General features: G+C 43.0%; 1 protein-coding gene across 1 annotated transcript; it reads right to left on the bottom strand.

The window, feature by feature from the left end:
• Positions 1 to 2,470: 2,470 nt before the first annotated feature.
• Positions 2,471 to 2,995, bottom strand: LOC136169145 (protein FAM209-like). Its single transcript, XM_065936921.1, has one exon. The coding sequence runs from the start codon at positions 2,993 to 2,995 to the stop codon at positions 2,471 to 2,473; it is 525 nt and encodes a 174-aa protein (XP_065792993.1).
• Positions 2,996 to 18,352: the final 15,357 nt, after the last annotated feature.

The raw sequence follows: 18,352 nt of genomic DNA, 5'->3' as shown, positions 1-18,352 counted from the left end.
AAAAATAAATTAAATGAAAACCCTGGGAGCAAGTTGGATGTTGAGATTTCTTGTGGTTTTGATCTAGTCCTCACATGAGGATACAGTAGCTTTGCTTATTTCACAACCAAGTGAGTTTGTTTCCAACTGTAAAAATGATTTGGTGCCGGATATCAATTTTATGACCTTTCCCTGGGTGTAAAGACTGGAAATGCTGGAGGAAAATCTCTCTCAAATACAAGTGCTCACCACATACCTTCCTGCCTCCAGGAGTGAGAGCTAGTGGAGAGCTAGCAAATGATTACATTATTTATGCAATAAAGCCTGATACATCCATAATAAAAGTTAATGATTATGCACAGACTTTCAGATACTTCCAAAGAGTCTAGACTAAAAAACACTAAATCTTATGTTCACTCTTGCAAATTCCATGGCAGTAGGATTTTAAATTTGCTTCAGTAACAGCCTAAGGCTATTAGCAAACATATTTTTTCTTTTGTCATCCAAACAGCTTCACTTAGGAAAGCTCTGTCAAAACTCTCAGAATAGGTCTAGGCTGTAAACTGTGTTTCAAAACATCAAAAAGATATAGTGCATGCTCAGTTGTTTAGTCATGTCCGACTCTTTTGCAGCCTCACAGACTGTAGCCCACCAGGGTCCTCTGTCCATGGGATTCTCCAGGCAAGAATGCTGGAGTGGGTTGCCATGCCCTCCTCCAGGGGATCCATTGGCAGGCAAGTTCTTTACCACTATTGCCACCTGGGAAGTCCTTGTCTTTTGATGGTACCATACTGTTTTGATTCCTGTAGCTTTATAGGAAGTTTTACAATCAGGAAGTGTGAGGCCTCCAAATCTGTTCTTTTTCAAGATTTTTTTGGGCTCTTCTGAGTCCTTTGAGATTCTGTATGAATTTTAGGATGAATTTTGTTTTGCACAAAATATTGTTAAAGATTTTGATAGAGATTGCATTGAATCTGTACATGTTACTACTACTTTTTAAAAGGCTTATCAAATGGGCATATTGAAATGGTATTTTGCTGTATTTTGTTGTTGTTTATTTGGCTTCACCAAGTCTTAGTTGCAGCATGTGGGATCTAGTACCCTGACTATGAATGGAACCTGAGCCTGCTGCATTGGGGACACAGAGTCTTAGCCACTGGACCATCATGGAAGTTCTGAATTTTGCTGTATTTTAATATGCATTTCTCTTATTACAAATAAAACTGGCTATTTGTACCTCCCCTTATCGAATTGCCTGCTATCCTTTGCCCACTTTTTCTATTAGAGTTTTACTATCACATAAATAGAGGGTGTTACAAGTAGCAACACTTCTTTTGTTACATAAAATCACCAAATACTCATTGGGCACCTTTTTAGATGAGGCCCTGAGTTGGATGTTGGGCTACAAGTTGAGGTTGGAAACAAGATCAGAATCCCTGCAGTCGTGGGGCAGGAAGGTAGATAGTGTGGAAGAATTACCCAAATACATAATAACGACTTGGGATAAGTAATACAGAGGTAAGGACCAGAGTGTGATAAAGAGGATCAAATCTAATCCAGGGTTCAGGGAAGTCTTTTCTCAGGAAGTGACGCTGTAACTATGATTTAAAAGATGAATAGGTAATAGCTAGGGCTTTCCTGGTGGTCCAGTGGTTAAGAATCCTCCCCCCAATGCAGGAGACACAGGTTTGTTCCCTGGTCCAAGAAGATCCCACGTGCTGTGGAGCAACTAGGCCTGTGTGCTACAACTACTGAGCCCGTGCTCTAGAGCCTGCAAGCAGCAACTGCTGAAGCCCAAATGCCTAGAGCCTGTGGTCCACAAGAGAAGCCACTGCAGTGAGAAGCCCAAGCACTGCCAGGAGCTAGAGAACCTCACTCACTGCCAATAGAGAAAGTCCTTGCACAGCAATGAAGATCCAGCACAGCCAAAATTTAAATATTTTTTTTAAAAAAGGAACTAAAGATGGTGTGTGGAGTTGGAGAGCATTCCTGGCAAAGATATTAGCAGGTGCAAAGGCCCTGAGGCCAAAGAAGCTGGTTATGTACAAGGACATGAAAGAAGGTGGTTTGAACTGAAATGTGAAGGGAAGTGGGAATCAGGCTTGGAGACTAGAGATCCAGGTGAAGGCATCTGACCATTGGTCAGAAGCGATTTCCCCTTTCTTAAGTGAAGTAAAGTGAAAATCGCTTAGTCGTGTCCCACTCTTTGCAGCACCATGGACTAATTCCCCAGGCCAGACACTGGAGTAGGTAGATGTTCCCTTCTCCAGTGGATCTTCCCAACCCAAGAACTGAACCCAGGTCTCCTGCATTGCAGACAGATTCCTTACCAGTTGAGCCACTAGGGAAGCCCAAGAATATAGATATATCGACAACCACCTGAGGCGTAGGCTTACATCTTGTGGTTTTGCTTTTGCTTCAGAATAGTTTTATTGGTTTGGATACACTTTTTCCACACTCAACTTTTCCTCTTCTACTTTGACACACATATTCACTTGGAGTCTTCATTGAAGTCTTCGTCACCCCATAACTCGTGTATTGTAATGTTATTGTGTACGTCAGCAAGTACCTCGAAACTGGGAAGACTGAAGTTACTGCCGGTTGCCATGGTGAGTTTCAGATTCTGCACCCTGGACACAAATTTCACAAGGTCCATCTCAAGCTGGTTTAAGGTATCGAACATATAGTCTTCGTTGGGGGAAGCCTTTTTATTTTTCTTTCCCGAAGAGGCAAGTGAACCACCCCGAAGGGCAGGAAGAGTCTGCACAGTACTCTCGTCACTGTCTCCTGGAAACTTCTGTATCACAAACAGCACAACGAGGAGAAAAAACCAGTGCAACTTGCTTCCAAGCCAGCCTCGATCATGCTCTGGTAGATTCTGCTGAATTCGAAAGTGCCTTCCGCAGGGCACCTTCCCGGGGAGTTCTATGGTGTCATCTCTCAGACAGAAGAACACAAAAGCACAGAAGGAGGACACACACGTAAACCAGAAAAGGAACCACATCACAGACCGCATGGTGAGCAGCAAGGAAGTGGCTCCTGGCGCGCTGGTCTGCCCTGGCATCTGGAGACTGAGGACCAGGCAGGGCGGGGCCTTGGTGACGTCACAGAGGGCCCCGCCCTGGCCTGAGCCCGGCTGGCCATTGTGATGACTTCAGGGCAGAGAACAAGGAGGCTTGCGGGGGTCAACTGGGAGTAGGGCTTAAAGGGAAGTGGTGATATTTCCATCGGGCAATCCAAAAAGAGGCGGGGAGTGATGGAATGCTATCTCCTTGCCAGTGTATTCTTTCTGAACCTGGTGCTCTACTGGGAGGGTGGGTCCATCTTTTATTTTTAGTTTTCCCTTTGTTGAATCCAAACACTGTCGTGAGCAGAGCAGACCCCCAGGCATGTGCCCCTGTAAAGTAGAGAGCCAAAGGGAAAGAAAGATATTAAACCAGAGGCTGCAAATGGGGAGCCACTGATGTGTTTTGTATGGCCTACACTGTTCCTACAGATGATTGTGCTCAGTCATGTCTGAACCTTTGAGACCCCACGGACTGTAGCCCACCAGGCTCCCCTGTCCATGGGATTTCCCAGGCAAGATTACTGGAGTGGGTTGCCATTTCCTTCTCCACATCTTGTGGTTTTCTTCTCCCCTCTCCGCTCTGCCATTTTCTTGGATGAATTCACCTTCCATCACCCTGGTGCTTTCCTTAATAGGTTCATCCATTCAGACATTTATTTATTCCACAAATATTCACTGACCACCTTTGATGTGCTGGCTAATCAATAAGCCAATCTCAGATACTGATAAGTTCTTAGAGGTGGATGAAGAGGGGAAAAAGTAGAGGAGAGTCAACTGGGTGGCCGTTGTAGGGCCAGTGTGGCTGGAGCTCTGGGCGGACACCATGGGGCAGAAGGAGGGATGCTGGTGCAAGCCCCTCCTCCTGCCAGGGTGGAGATGGGATCTTCTTCATGTTCAGGACAAAGGGAAGTCACAGATGATTTTCCATCAGGTTTGTGTTTGGGAAAGCAGTCTAGCTAGGTTGGGGATAATGAAGACAGGGCAGCAAACCCAGAGGTCCTGGGAGGTCATTCAGTGGCCCAGGTGGAAGATGAGTGTGTCCTAAGAAAAATGGGCTTCCCTTATGGCTCAGCTGGTGAACAATTTGCCTGCAATGCAAGAGACCTGGGTTCGATCCCTGGGTTGGGAAGATCCCCTGGAGAAGGGAAAGACTGCCCATTCCAGTATTCTGGCTTGGAGAATTTCATGGACTGTACAGTCCATAGGGTCACAAAGAGTCAGACACGACTGAGCAACTTTCACACTAAGAAAAAGCAGCGAACACAGAATGACATGAGTGGATGACTCTAAGGTGTTCAAGAAGGTGAATTCACAAGACCTGGCGAAGGGCAAGTCAGGGAGGGCGGTGGGGGGAAGCCCAGGATGTAGACTCAGGTCCTGGGGGTAGATCCAGAGAGGATGCCTTTTAGTGAGAAATGGAACTCTGCAAGGGTCCCACTGGCAGGGAGGACCTTGAGTTTGGTTTTGGTGAGTTAGTGCTTGGAGGCGCCGATGCAAATAGCAAGTTGGAGGAGGCAGAGAAAGGGCAGTCTGTGGATTTGATATATTTCTAGGGGGAAAACAATAAGATCTTTAGATCCATTGAACACTGGGAATCAGAGAGGCAGAAGTGATGAGGAGGAACTGGAGTCTCCAGCTTGTATCACCTGGAAAGATGGTGGTGGTGTTTATGATAAATATTTTTACTTGTTTGCCTTTTACTTTTGTTTGGGGTGAGATTAACTTAGCTGACCATAGGAGAATAGTTTGCCTGTACATTTTAAGAACATTAAAGTGAAATATATGTTGGTCACAGAAATTTGGGGCCATGCTAAACCAATATCCTAAAATAAAACCCTCATTATCTCCAAGAAAAAATATTGAGTTGGCCAGAAATTTCATCTGGATTTTTTTGGCAAGATCTTATGGAAAAACCCAAACGAACTTTCTGACCAACCCAATACAAATCTTGTGCATTAACCCAGAATAATCAGAAGAACTGATTATTCATTCATCAGTTCTTCTTTTATCAAGAGAATGTGAGTTTGCTTATAATATTCCCAGACCATTGTCTCTCAAAAATCATTGAATTCCAGTAGCGATTAAAAAAAGTCCCAGATTGTAGGGGAGCGAGGGACTGGGAGCTTGGGATTAGCAGGTGCAAACTATTACATATAGAATTGATAAACAACAAGGTCCTACAGTAAAACACAGGGAACTATATCCAATATCCTGTGATAAACCATAATGGAAAAGAATATAAAAAGAGTGTATATATAACTAAATCACTTTGCTGTACAGCAGAAATTAACACAAACTTACAAATCAACTATACTTCAATTTAAAGAATGCATCCCTGACTTAAAAAAAGGAAAAGTCTCAGGTTATAAACTGACAATGTAACCTGAAAGTCGCTCAGACCTGATGAATCGCTTTTTAAGCACACACGAAAACAACAGTTTCTCTTGTTCCCAGTGCAGCTTGGAGCCACAAAAATTAATTACATCACCTGCGAAATTAGTCCTATGTTTTGCATCCAAAGGTCAGTGTTCTGACTGAGAAATGGTTTAGTGCTTTCAAACACAGGGCTGAGCACATAAATATTTATCACAGGAGGACAGGAACTCACTGTACACGCGTGTTTGCCTTATCAAGCAGTTACCTGGGGCAACAAGTAAGTCTGTCTGCTTCCTGTCCCAATTTCTTTTGCCCAAGACCTTGGGCAATTGTTTATTGGACAGAGTGTTCTGTCCCATTTCTCTTCTGGGAATAAAGGCATAGAGTGCTAAACAAACACACCTCCTGGTCTACCAATACCTGATTTCTGGAGAGGAGAGGGTTCTAGGTGTTTGCTAGAAAAATCAAACACTTATGAAAGAGAAAACTGTTGGCTACACCCAGCAGAGAACAGAAAGCATGCATTTCCCCATTCCTGATTTGCTTGTTTTCATTACGGTTTTGAATGCTTTCCATGGACTTTATGGAATGTTCAAGCTTTTGATGGTGAAGATGATGCAACAGAGATACGGGCAAGCAACAGTTCCTAATCGTGATTTGTGGTAAATGCACAGCCTTGTGTTTTATTAGTTTTCTATGTTCATAAGATGAAAATGTTAAAGAAACATTGGCCAAGTCAGCTTGAATCTGGCTACATATTTGTTTTGGCCACTCTGAGTTTTCATTTCACAAGTTCTCATACAAACCAGCCGAGGCCATTGTTACATAAGAAAGTTTAGCTGGACCGGGTGCCAACAAGTCAATTCAGCATTTCTCTGTCTCCTCACAGTGGTCTCAAGGAATGGCTTCGTGAATCTTCCGGCTTAAACTAAATAAACTCATATGCAGGGAAACTCTGACAACAAGTTATTTTTCAAGTGTTCGTTTCCATATCCTCCAAGATTCTGGTTCTCACTAATGGATCAGTAGACACCCGGTGTAGATTTATCATAATCAATTTCAAGTCTATTAGTCTCTTCCACCTGCTGACCTACTAACTCTGAAGGTTTATTGGCAACTCCAGATTGTTGTTTGCATTTAATTTTGCACATATTTTAATTTGCATTAAATTCAACAGGCCATTTATATCTCTTTCTGAATTGCCTGTGGAGTTTTGATATTAGCTATGTAAAGGATAGGGCTTCTCTTGTATCTCAGACTGTGGAGAATCTGCCTGCAATGCAGGAGACCTGGGTCAGGAAGATCCCCTGGAGAAGGGAATGGCTACCCATGCCGGTATTCTCACCTGGAGAATTCCATGGACAGAGAAGCCTGGCAGGCTACAGTTCATGAGGTGCAAAGAGTCGGACATGGCTGAGCAACTAACACACACCTATAAAGGATATTTTGGAAGTAAAGCTATAACAAACCTAGAAAACATAATAAAAAGCAGAGACATCACTTAGCTGACAAAGGTCCATGTAATCAGAGATATGGTTTTTCTAGTAGTCATGTATGGCTGTGAGAGTTGGACCATAAAGAAGCTTGAGGGCTGAAGGATTGATGCTTTCAAGACTCTTAAGAGTCCCTTGGACAGCAAGGAGAGCAAATCAATCAATCCTTAAGGAAATCAACCCTGAATATTCACTGGAAGGACTGATGCTGAAGCTAAAGTTCCAATGCTTTGACCACCTGATGCAAAGAGCCATTTTATTGGAAAAAACCCTGGTGCTGGGAAAGATTGAGGGCAGGAGGACAGGGAGTAACAGAGAATCAGATGGTTGGATGGTATCACCAACATAATGGATGGACATGAATTTAAGCAAACTCTGGGAAATAATGAAGGACAGGGAAGCCTGGCATGCTGTGGTCCATGGGGTTGCAAGGAGTCAGATATGACTTACAGATTGAACAACAACAAAATGTAAAGAATATCAAGCGTATCAACATTTCTTTGTTACATAAAATTACTAACTATCCTTTGGGCATCTCTCTGGTCTTGGGCATTGTGGGCAGATTCTTTTGTTAGTTCTAAATGTACCCCTGCCAAGCTTCATGAGATAATCCTTCCAACCAATTTCCCAAAATTTGGTAAACAAGCTCATGTTGTTATTTAATGACTGCCTGAGGACAGGGCTTGGTCTATCTTCTGCATTTTGAGTGCTAGATGTGCCCAGACCAAGTAGGCATTTGGTAAATATTTGTCTAATGGACAGAAAATCCTTCAGAAATTATTTTCTAGTTTCCCTTGATCTATCCTCTTAATAGGTAAAAAAAAAAAAAAAAAAAAAAAATTAACTTTTTTATTCTAACCCCAACAACAATTTCCCCTCCTTGTGATTATTTTCATGGTTCTCCTTCAAGCTATTTTCTTGACACAAATAATTTTAAATGTGGACTTCCCTGGTGGACCAGTGGCTAAGACTCCATGCTCCCATGCAGGAGTCCTGGGTTCTATCCTTGGTTGGGGAACTAGATCCCATATGCCAACACTAAGAATTAACATGCCACAACTAAAAAAAGAAAAAAAAAAATCTCTTGTGCTGCAGCTAAGACCTGGCACAGTCAAATAAATAAAAATTTTTACAAAAATAGTTAAAAGTGTATATGATGTCCCTGGTTGTACACAAAAATATGGACATATTTTCATAAAATCCTGCCTTATGTGTTTTATGGGCTTTTGGCCACAGGGATCTATTAGCCAATATGTTCAATGGAATAGTCTGTTGTAACTCCCTGAAAACTGATATAATGGAGCTTATTATCCTGTAATTATCACTTGTGTTATGATGCCAAGTTTCACTGATTCATTAGCTTGTGCTTGTCCTTCCTGAAACGAGTTTTCAGGACTACACAATCCTACGCACGTGTGGCATAGGTGACGCATCACAACTGTGAATGAACTGAGAAATTCTGGGTGGCTCCCTCTTGTTCCAGAACCTCCCCCATGTCCAAGTTCAGTTGTGCCTGAGTTCCAGTCCTGTTCATCCATTCCCTGTTTATTAGGAATATCTGTGTCAGATATTACATGAGGCACCAGCAGCAGAGATTTTTGCCTGGGGCTAACGATTTCTTTTCAAAAGTAGGTTCAACCTGGGTAGATATCACATGAATCACAGATGTCTTGGTGTGAATTGATTTATGAGGTCCCTTAAGTTCACCAAGTCCGGAAGGGGTGGAGTCGAGCTTCCCACCCAGGCATTCTGGCTTCATGTATTCCAAAAGTGTCATCCAACCACGTCATCATCTGGGGAGGATACACATTTACTGGGATGGGTCTGCCATTCCCCAAACATGTTTGGAATTACTCTCTTGGAATCTGATGAGAAGTTGTAGAACTCGGGGGGACTTCCCTAGTGGCCCAGCGGTTAAGACTCTGCACTTCCAGTGCAGGGGGCGTGGGTTCCTTTCCTGGTTGGACAACTAGGATCCCAAATGCCAAGCAGCACAGCCAAAAAAAAAAAGAGAAATGGAGAGAATCTAATTACAGCTCTACTAGCAAGCAGATAAGATATTATAAGTGAATGGCTTCAGTTCTCCAACTCCTGTTTTCTCCTTTGTAAAATAAGGAGAACAGACCCATCTTATGAGATTCCTTTCAGCTCTACAAATCTGTGGTCCTGTCTCAACAACAGCATCTCCTTTTGTCATGAGTTTGATTTCTATATAAAATGGGGAGATATATAGGCTTGCTTGGCTTATTGTACTGAGTTGTTGGGCAGAGGATGTGAGATAAAGGCTGTGAAGACAAAATGATGAAGTGTGAGCTAGATGTAAGTTGCAGTCTTATGATGATATGTTCTCCAGTCTTCAGATTGCTACTTTCTCTAGCCTGCAACTCATATTTTAAAATTAATTTTTATTGGAATATAATTGCTTTACTGTGTAGTGTTAGTTTCTACTGTAGAGCAAAGTGAATCGGCTATATGTATATAAACTCTTTTTTGGATTTCCTTCTCATTCAAATTACCACAGAGCACTGAACTATACAGTAGGTTCTCATTAGTCATGTCCAACTCTTTGCAACCCTATGGACTATGGCCTGTCAGCCTCTTCTGTCCATGGGATTCTCCCGGCAAGAATACTGGAGTGGGTTGCTGTGTCTTCCTCTAGGGGATCTTCCCAACCAAGGGCCTGAACCCAAGTCTCCTGCAGCTCTTGCATTGCAGGCAGATTCTTTACCCCTGAAGCACTGGGAAAGCCCAATTATCTATTTTATACATAATATCAATAGTGTATATATTTTGAAATTCATGAGTAAAAATGCATGGTGCATCAATGTCATGCCTATACCTTTCCAGACTCTGGAGGATGAGCAGCCGTATGGACCCAGTGCTCAAGGAGCTTAACTTACATTCAAGTGAAAGGTGAACACAAAGATAAGACAACTGAGCGCATATGTTCATCTAAGTTGAGAAGACTGCCACGGAAGCTGGCTAAAGGTTGAGCTAAAGATGCACAGCTCACCCTGCAGAGCTCTGTCTCTTGGAGGAAAGAGGTCTAGTCTGAGATCTGAAAGCTGCTACTAGAGGTTGAATTGTACCTGCCCACCCCTCAAGATCTGTCAAAGGCCCAACACCTAGTACCTGTGAAAGTCACCTTATTTGGAAATAGGGTTGTGATAGAAACTGTTAAAATGAGGTCATACTGGAGTGGGACTTCCCTGGTGGTCCAGTGGCTAGTTGGGTTTCCCAACTAACAGCTGTAAAGAATCCGCCTGCCAGTGAAGGAGACACAAGAGATGCCACTTCAATCCCTGGGTTAGGGAGATCCCCTGGAGGAGGAAATGGCAATCCACTCCAGTATTCTTGCCTGGAAAATTCCATGGACAGAGGGGTCTGGCAGGCTACAGTCTCTGGGGTTGCAAAGAGTCAGATGCAACTGAACACACAAGCTGGAGTAGAATGGGCCCTCACTCATTATGATGTATCCTTAGGAAAAGAGACAATCGCAAAGGAGAGTGCCATGAGAAGATGGAGGCAGAGGACTTCCTTGATGGCCCAGTGCTTAAGAATCCACCTGCCAGTGCAGGGGACACCGGTTTCACCCCTGGTCGAGGAAGATTCCACATGCTACAGGGCAACTAAGCCTGCCTGCCACAACTATCAAGCCTGTGCACTCTAGGGCCAGTGCTCTGCAACATGAGAAGCCCATGCACTAGAGAAAGCACATGTGTAGCCACAAAGACCCAGCACCGTCAAAAATAAGTAAATAAAATTTTTTAAAAATGAAGATGGAGGCAGAGGCCAGAGCGATGCAGCTACAAGCCAAGGACTGCAGGTGACACGAGAAGTTGTACCAGACAAGGAAGGAAGCTCCTCTTTAGGTTTCTAAAGGAATGTAACTCTGCCAACATTCTGATTTTGGACTTCTTACTTCCAGAACTCTGAGAGACGAAATTGCTGTTTTAAGTCACTCAGTTTTCAGTCATTTGTTTCAGCAGCCCTAAGAAACCAATACCAGTGCAAAGGAGCTAGGCACACAGAGGATGAAGGCAGAGGGTCCCAGGGCTGCAGATACAGCATTCGCATTGTCTCTAAGGAGGCAGAAACCTCAGTAAATGCAAGGAACCAAGACAAAGCTTAGGAGGTACAGCTCTGCCAGGAACAAGTTCCACCAGGGAATTTGTCTGTATGCTTGTGATAGTGATGGGACTTAGGAAGGGTGGTCAGCCGGAGAACAGCAGAACATGCCTGGTGAGAAGGGATGGAGGGAGCTGGAGCCCACAACCTCATCAGGAGGTTGGTGACCCATAGCTTGACATGGGGCAGTGAGAGGATGGTGGTGCTGGGTTCTGGAGTAAATAAGTAGACCAGGAGTGGATTAGGTTTGGGCAGGCAGAAAGGAGAGGAAACACACATATGACTGAATTTTAGATAAATACTTTAGTGAAATTAGTTTTCAGGCTGGTGGGTGGTGATGCTCTTCATGAGCAGGTTTTGGGGAGGAAAAGGTTCAGGTGGGGTATGAACACCACGGGTTTGCTGAACTGATGTGACTTGGCTCAGTCTTTGCTTTTACTCATCAAACTTGGCATCAGGTGACTTGGCCGATTCCAAAATTTAAGTCCCCTTGTCCTCCTCAAAAAGGTTGCAGGAATCCCTGTAGCAGATATCAGGAGAGCCTCTTGCCTCCAAAAGGAGTTTCAATGACGTCGTTCCAAAGGGCGTGATCATTTGACTAATCCTTGCGCTTTGAAGAGGAAACACCCTTGGAATACGTAAGTTCTGGTGTCTTTGTAAAAACAGTAGATCTCATTTCTTCAAAGCCAGACCTCCTTGAGTCCAGATGTAGAAAGATCGTGTCAGAGCACGTCGTAAAGATGCCTCACTACAAAGACCTTTTTAAGTTAACATTATCAAAGACTGCTTAAAAATAAATAATAAATGTATTTTCCCATTCCCATTTAATGAGTACCTTTTTAAGTTTTAAGTTAATCATGAGCTAAGAGTCTCATGATTGAAGCAACGTGTAACTAGAAGTTCGTAACCATCATGCCAATGGCATTTTCAGCTTGTGACTCGGTTTTTCTCGGACTTTGGATGATGCTTATGATCATAGAAAAACAGACTAGCTTTTGTGGTGGTTATTTTTATATGAAATGCTCTGTACTATAAGGCTGGGGAAAATGACTATAAATACAGTATTTGGGATGGCAATCAAAGGGCAGAGGTAACAACATTGTAAATTACCTATATGTCAACAAAAAATTAAAATAAAATAAATAACCATTAAAGACATACTGTACAGAACATAGAACTATATGTAATATTTTGTAATAATCTATAAGGAAAAAGAATCTGAAAAAATGTATATATAATAAATATATAAAAAACTAAATCACTTTTCTGTACGCCTGAAACTGACAAGCATTATAAATCAACTATATTTCAATTGAAAATAAAATAAATAATCAACAAGGACCTACTATATAGTACAGAGAATTATATTCAATACTTTGTAGTAATCTCTAAAGGAAAAGAATCTCAAAAAGAATATATATATATATACACATATATATGTATATATGTATGAAAGTTGCTCAGTTTTGTCCGACTCTTTGAGATCCCCAGAATACTGGAGTATTCTGGAAAGAAAAAAAGCCTTTCTCTTCTCCAGGAGATCTTCCCAACCCAGGGATTGAACCCAGGTCTCCTGCATCACAGGCAGATTCTTTACCAGCTGAGCCACAAGGGAAGCCCATATATATGTATATACACATAAAACTGAGTTACTCTGCCGTACACCTGAAACTAACACAACATTGTAAGTCAACTAGACTTTCATAAAAACAATTTTTAAAGGTAGAAGCAGCCAGTTCAAACATAGAGCTTTATTATTACTGTTGTTATTATGTAGCCACACCTCATGACTTGTGGGATCTCAGCTCCCCGACCAGAGACTGAACCAGGCCACAGCAGTGAAAGTTTGGAATCCTAACCACTCGGCCACCAGAAACTCCCGATACAGTCTAAAACCACATGAACAGTCATGTCTGGTCCAAGGTCCCCTTTTCTTCTGGCTTTCCCTGGGTGATGTCATCAGCCCAGGGGCTTTATTTATTATCCACATAGCCTGATGATCCCTCAGTTGTGTAGTCAGAGCCTGGTCCCACTCAAGAGCTTCAGGCTGGGTCCCCCCAACTCCTGCTAGGTCCCCACAGTCAAAGGCTCTGGAATCAGACATGCCCCAACAGAACTCTCAGCTTCCCACACACACCTGCTCCTCCTGAGTCCTTCCTGAGAATAACCAGCACCACCTCCCCACCGGGGCAGCATCAGACTGCAGGTGTTTTGCTCCTGGTCTCCCCAGCACCCGCCCCATGCCCATCACCCTGGCCCAGCCTACCTTCGTCAGTCACCTGCCTCATCGCCAAATCGCCTGCCTTCCGATCTGTTGTCTACACCACAGCCAGGATCATCTTTCAAGAACGCAAGTCTATTTATTCAAGTCACATCCCTTCAAAGAAGGAAAACAGTCCTTCGATGTCTCCCCATTTATTACTACAAAGGTGAAGCCCTTAACTTGACATCCTGTTCTAAGTGAAGGGTCCTCTTCATCCTTATGGGAACACTTCATCCTTCAGTCCTTCCTCCCGAGAATACTTCCAATACTTCCTCTTTCAGTCCTCCCTGACCTGCCTGAGTGGATATGGTGCCAGGTCACTCCTCTTTAGGGCACACATTTTACAATGCACCGAGATGGCTGGTTTACGATGTGACGTTTACCCACACATTCAGATGCATGGAAATGTCTATTTCCCTAGTCCTTACCAGTCAAGATCACCTGTGAGCCTCTATCCTGTCAGCAAGTGGGAAGGTCAATGTGGCTCATTCTTGGAGCTCCTGCACCTCTCTCCATCCCAGCCCAGTGCCCTAGCCAGATGAAATGTCAGCAGCAGTCCCTCCCATCCAAGGGCCACACCTGGTAACTTAGGACACCCTCATCTAGCCCACTGTCATTCCTGGACATGAGTGTCGTGGCCCAGACAGGTGTCCTGGTGCCCAAGCTGCCCCCAGGAGTAGGCACAGGGCCACTCTCTTCATGCAGTTGTTCTCCATTCACTTACCAGTCTCAGGGACTCCTTCCAACCAGGGGCAGCCACCTCTCTCTCCGCAAGGAATTTAGGTTTTTCCAGAACACAAGGAAGAGGTGGCTTCCAAATAACTTGTGTTCATCCGCCCTACCCCCAACCCCAGGGGGACTCTCGGGAAGGGAGAGGGGAGAATAGAGGGAACTCACCACAAACTGGTGCCCATGGCTCATCCTGGATTGCATCCCTTCGCCCAGCAGTGACTCTAAGACCGCCATGTCCCTCTCATGGAATTGCCCCACCCAGTGGCTGGTCATCAGGGGAAGACCAGAGGAAGGTGTGGGGAATCAGAGGCCTGGAGACACTACAGTGACTTTGTAAATGGGGCAACCACTTCAGGGACCAAGTCAAAGACATCTAGTAAAGTTAAAATGCTCATTCCAGCCATCATTAAAATGTCTACAAATAATAAATGCTGGAGAGGGTGTGGAGAAAAAGGAATTGTTGGCGGGAATGTAAGTTGATGCAGCAATTATGGAGAGCAGTATGTGAATTTCTCAAAAAACTAAAAATAGAGCTGGCATATTGTCTTCCAAGCCTGCTCCTGAGCACATATCTGGAGAAAAATGTAATTTGAAAAGATACAAGCACCCCAGTGTTCATAGCAGCACTATTTCCCAAGACAATAGCCAAGACATGAAAGCAATCTAAGTGTTCATGGACAGATAAGTGGATAAAGAAGATGTATAATATACATATACATATAAACATACCACATATGGGTTTCCCAGGTGTCACTAGTGGTAAAGAACCTGTCTGCCAATGTAGGAGACGTAAGAGACTTGGGTTCAATCCCTGGATCAGGAAGATTCCCTAGAGGAGGACATACCAACCCACTGCAATATTCTTGCCTGGAGAATCCTACGGACAGAGAAGCCTGGCAAGCTACAGTCCATGAGGCTGCAAAGAATCAGACACAACTGAAGCGACTTAGCACACACGCATGCACACATATAGTATATATATGTACAATATACATATACAATGTACACTACATATACAATGGAAAGGGCTTCCCTGATGACTCACTGGCAACAAATTCACCTGCAGTGCAGGAGACGTGGATTCAGTCCCTGGGTGGGGAAGATCCCCTGGAAAAGGAAATGGCAACCCACTCCAGTATTCTTGCCTGGAAAATTCCATGGACAGAGGACCCTGGCGGGCTACGGCCCATGCAGTCACAGAAGAGTTAGACAAGACTTAGTGACTAAATAGCAACAATACAATAGAATAATACTCGGCCATGTAAAAGAATGCCATTTGCAGCAACACGGGTGGACCTAGAGATCATCACACTAAGTGAAGTTAAGTCAGACACAGACAAACATCGTGTATCAGTCATATGTTGGATTTTAAAAAATGATACAAATGAACTTATATGCAAAACAGAAGCAGACTCATAGACATAGAAAACAAATTATGGTCACCAAAGGAGATAGTTGGGGAAACTGGGATTAGCAGATACAAACTACTATATATAAAATAGACAAAAAGAACCTACAGTTTAGCACAGGGAACTATAACTTGAAATCTAGTAATAACCTAAGGATATATATTCTTTTCCACTTTGTTGTACACCTGAAACTAACACAACATTGTAAATCAATTATACTTCAAAAAAAAATTCTAAGCAGAAAACAAAACCCCAAAGCATCTGTTTATTCACCAGTCAGTTCCACATGTCTACAGTGAAACCTAGAGATGTGAACACACTATGGATATTCCTGGTAGCATAGTTCCTCAGAGTGAAAAGCTGCAAAGAATCTGAACATCCTTCAAAAGGTAAAAAGATAAATCATAAAATATCCTTATGTAAAATAGCATACAGCTGTAGTCTTTCATGTTTGCTTATATAATCCTTAATGGGATTTTGTGAAACTACATTCCCTTCAGTTCAGTTCAGTTGCTCAGTCATGTCCAACTCTTTGAGACCCATGAAGCATCACATCAGGCTTCCCTGTCCATCACCAACTCCCAGAGCTTGCTCAAACTCATGTCCATCAAGTCAGTCCAACCATCTCATCCTCTGTCGTCCTTTTCTCCTCTTGCCTTCAATCTTTCCCAGCATCAGGGTCTTTTCCAAGGAGTCAGTTCTTTGCATCAGGTGGCCAAAGTATTGGAGTTTCAGCTTCAGCATCAGTCCTTCCTTCCAAAGAATATTCAGGACTGATTTCTTTTAGGATTGACTAGTTTGATCTCCTTGCAGTCGAAGGGACTCTCAAGAGTCTTCTCCAACACCACAGTTCAAAAGCATCAATTCTTCAGCGCTCAGCCTTCTTTATGATCCAACTCTCACATTCATACATAACTACTGGAAAAACCATAGCTTTGACTAGACAGACCTTTGTCAGCAAAGTAGTGTCTCTGCTTTTTTTTTTTTTTTTAAATATTATTTTATTAGTTGGAGGCCAATCACTTCACAACATTTCAGTGGGTTTTGTCATACATTGACATGAATCAGCCATATAGTTACACGTACTCCCCATCCCGATCCCCCCTCCCACCTCCCTCTCCACCCGACTCCTCAGGGTCCTCCCAGTGCACCAGGCCCGAGCACTTGACTCATGCATCCCACCTGGGCTGGTGGTCTGTTTTACCATAGATAATATACATGCTGTTCTTTCAAAACATCCCACCCTCACGTTCTCCCCCAGAGTTCAAAAGTCTGTTCTGTACTTCTGTGTCTCTTTTTCTGTTTTAAATGCTGGAGAGGGTGTGGAGAAAAGGGAACCCTCTTACACTGTTGGTGGGAACGCAAACTAGTGTCTCTGCTTTTTAATATGCTGTTTAGGCTGGTTGGTTATAGCTTTACTTCCAAGGAGCAAGCATCTTTTAATTTCATGACTGCAGTCACCATCTGCAGTGATTTTGGAGCCCCCAAAAATAAAAAGTCTGTCACTGTTTCCATAGTTTCTCCATCTATTTGCCATGGAGTGATGGGATTGGATGCCATAGTCTTCATTTTTTGAATGTTGAGTTTTAAGCCAGCTTTTTCACTCTCCTCTTTCACTTTCATCAAGAAGAGAGAATAGCATTAAAACATTGATATTACCATATGTGAACTAGATCACCAGTCCAAGTTTGATGCATGAAACAGGGCAGTCAAAGCCAGTGCACTGGGACAGCCCTGAAGGGTGGGATGGGGAGGGAGGTGGGAGTGGGGTTCAGGATGGGGGACACATGTACACCCATGACTGATTCTTGTCAATGTATGGCAAAAATGACAATATTGTAAAGTAATTAGCCTCCAATTAGAATAAATAAATTACTTTAAAAAAAAAATAAAGAGGCTCTTTAGTTCCTCTTCACTTTTTGCCATAGGAGTGGTGTCATCTGCATATCTGAGGTTATTGATATTTCTCCCAGCAAACTTGATTCCAGCTTGTGCTTCATCCAGCCCAGCATTTCAAATGATGTACTCTGCATATAAGTTAAATAAGCAGAGTGACAATATACAGTCTTAACATACTCCTTTCCCGGTTTGGAACCAGTCTGTTGTTCCATGTCTTATTCTAACTGTTGCTTTTTGACCTGCATACAGATTTCTCAGGAGGAAGGAAAGGTGGTCTGGTATTCCCATCCCTTGAATAATTTTCCACAGTTCGTTGTGATCTACACATTCAAAGGCTTTGGCGTAATCAATAAATCTGAAGTAGATGTTTTTCTGGAATTCTCTTGCTTTTTCTATAATCCAACGGATGTTGACAATTTGATCTCTGGTTCCTCTGCCTTTTCTAAATCCGGCTTGAACATCTAGAAGTTCATGATTCATGTACTTGAAGCCTGGCCTGGAGAATTTTGAGCATTATTTTGCTAGCATGTGAAATGAGTGCAATTGTGCAGTAGTTTGAACATTCTTTGGCATTGCCCTTGTTTGGGATTGAAATGAAAACTGACTTTTTGAGTCTTGGGGCCACTGCTGAGTTTTCTGAATTAGCTGGCATGTTGAGTGCAGCACTTTCACAGCATCATCTTTTAGGATTTGAAATAGTTCAACTGGAATTCCATCACCTCCAACAGCTTTGTTTGTAGTGATGCTTTCTAAGGCCCCCTTGACTTTGCATTCCAGGATGTTCCTTCTGTAGGGGATCTTCCAGACCTAGGTGTCAAATCCATGGCTTCTGCATTAGGAGGATTCTTTACCACTGAGCCACCAGGGAAGCCCTTTTTATGACTTATTGATAATAAAAAAGTTGAATTCTTTAAAAATCTCAAGCAGTATAAAGACAACTAGAAATAAACAATGTTATTGCTATTTGTTCAGTAGAAATTGAGAGAGGATTAAGCAGTAGCTCAAA

This window comes from Muntiacus reevesi, chromosome 5 (assembly GCF_963930625.1).
Source record: "Muntiacus reevesi chromosome 5, mMunRee1.1, whole genome shotgun sequence".
NCBI lineage: Eukaryota > Metazoa > Chordata > Mammalia > Artiodactyla > Cervidae > Muntiacus > Muntiacus reevesi.
This window is presented reverse-complemented; position numbering and strand designations above follow the sequence as displayed.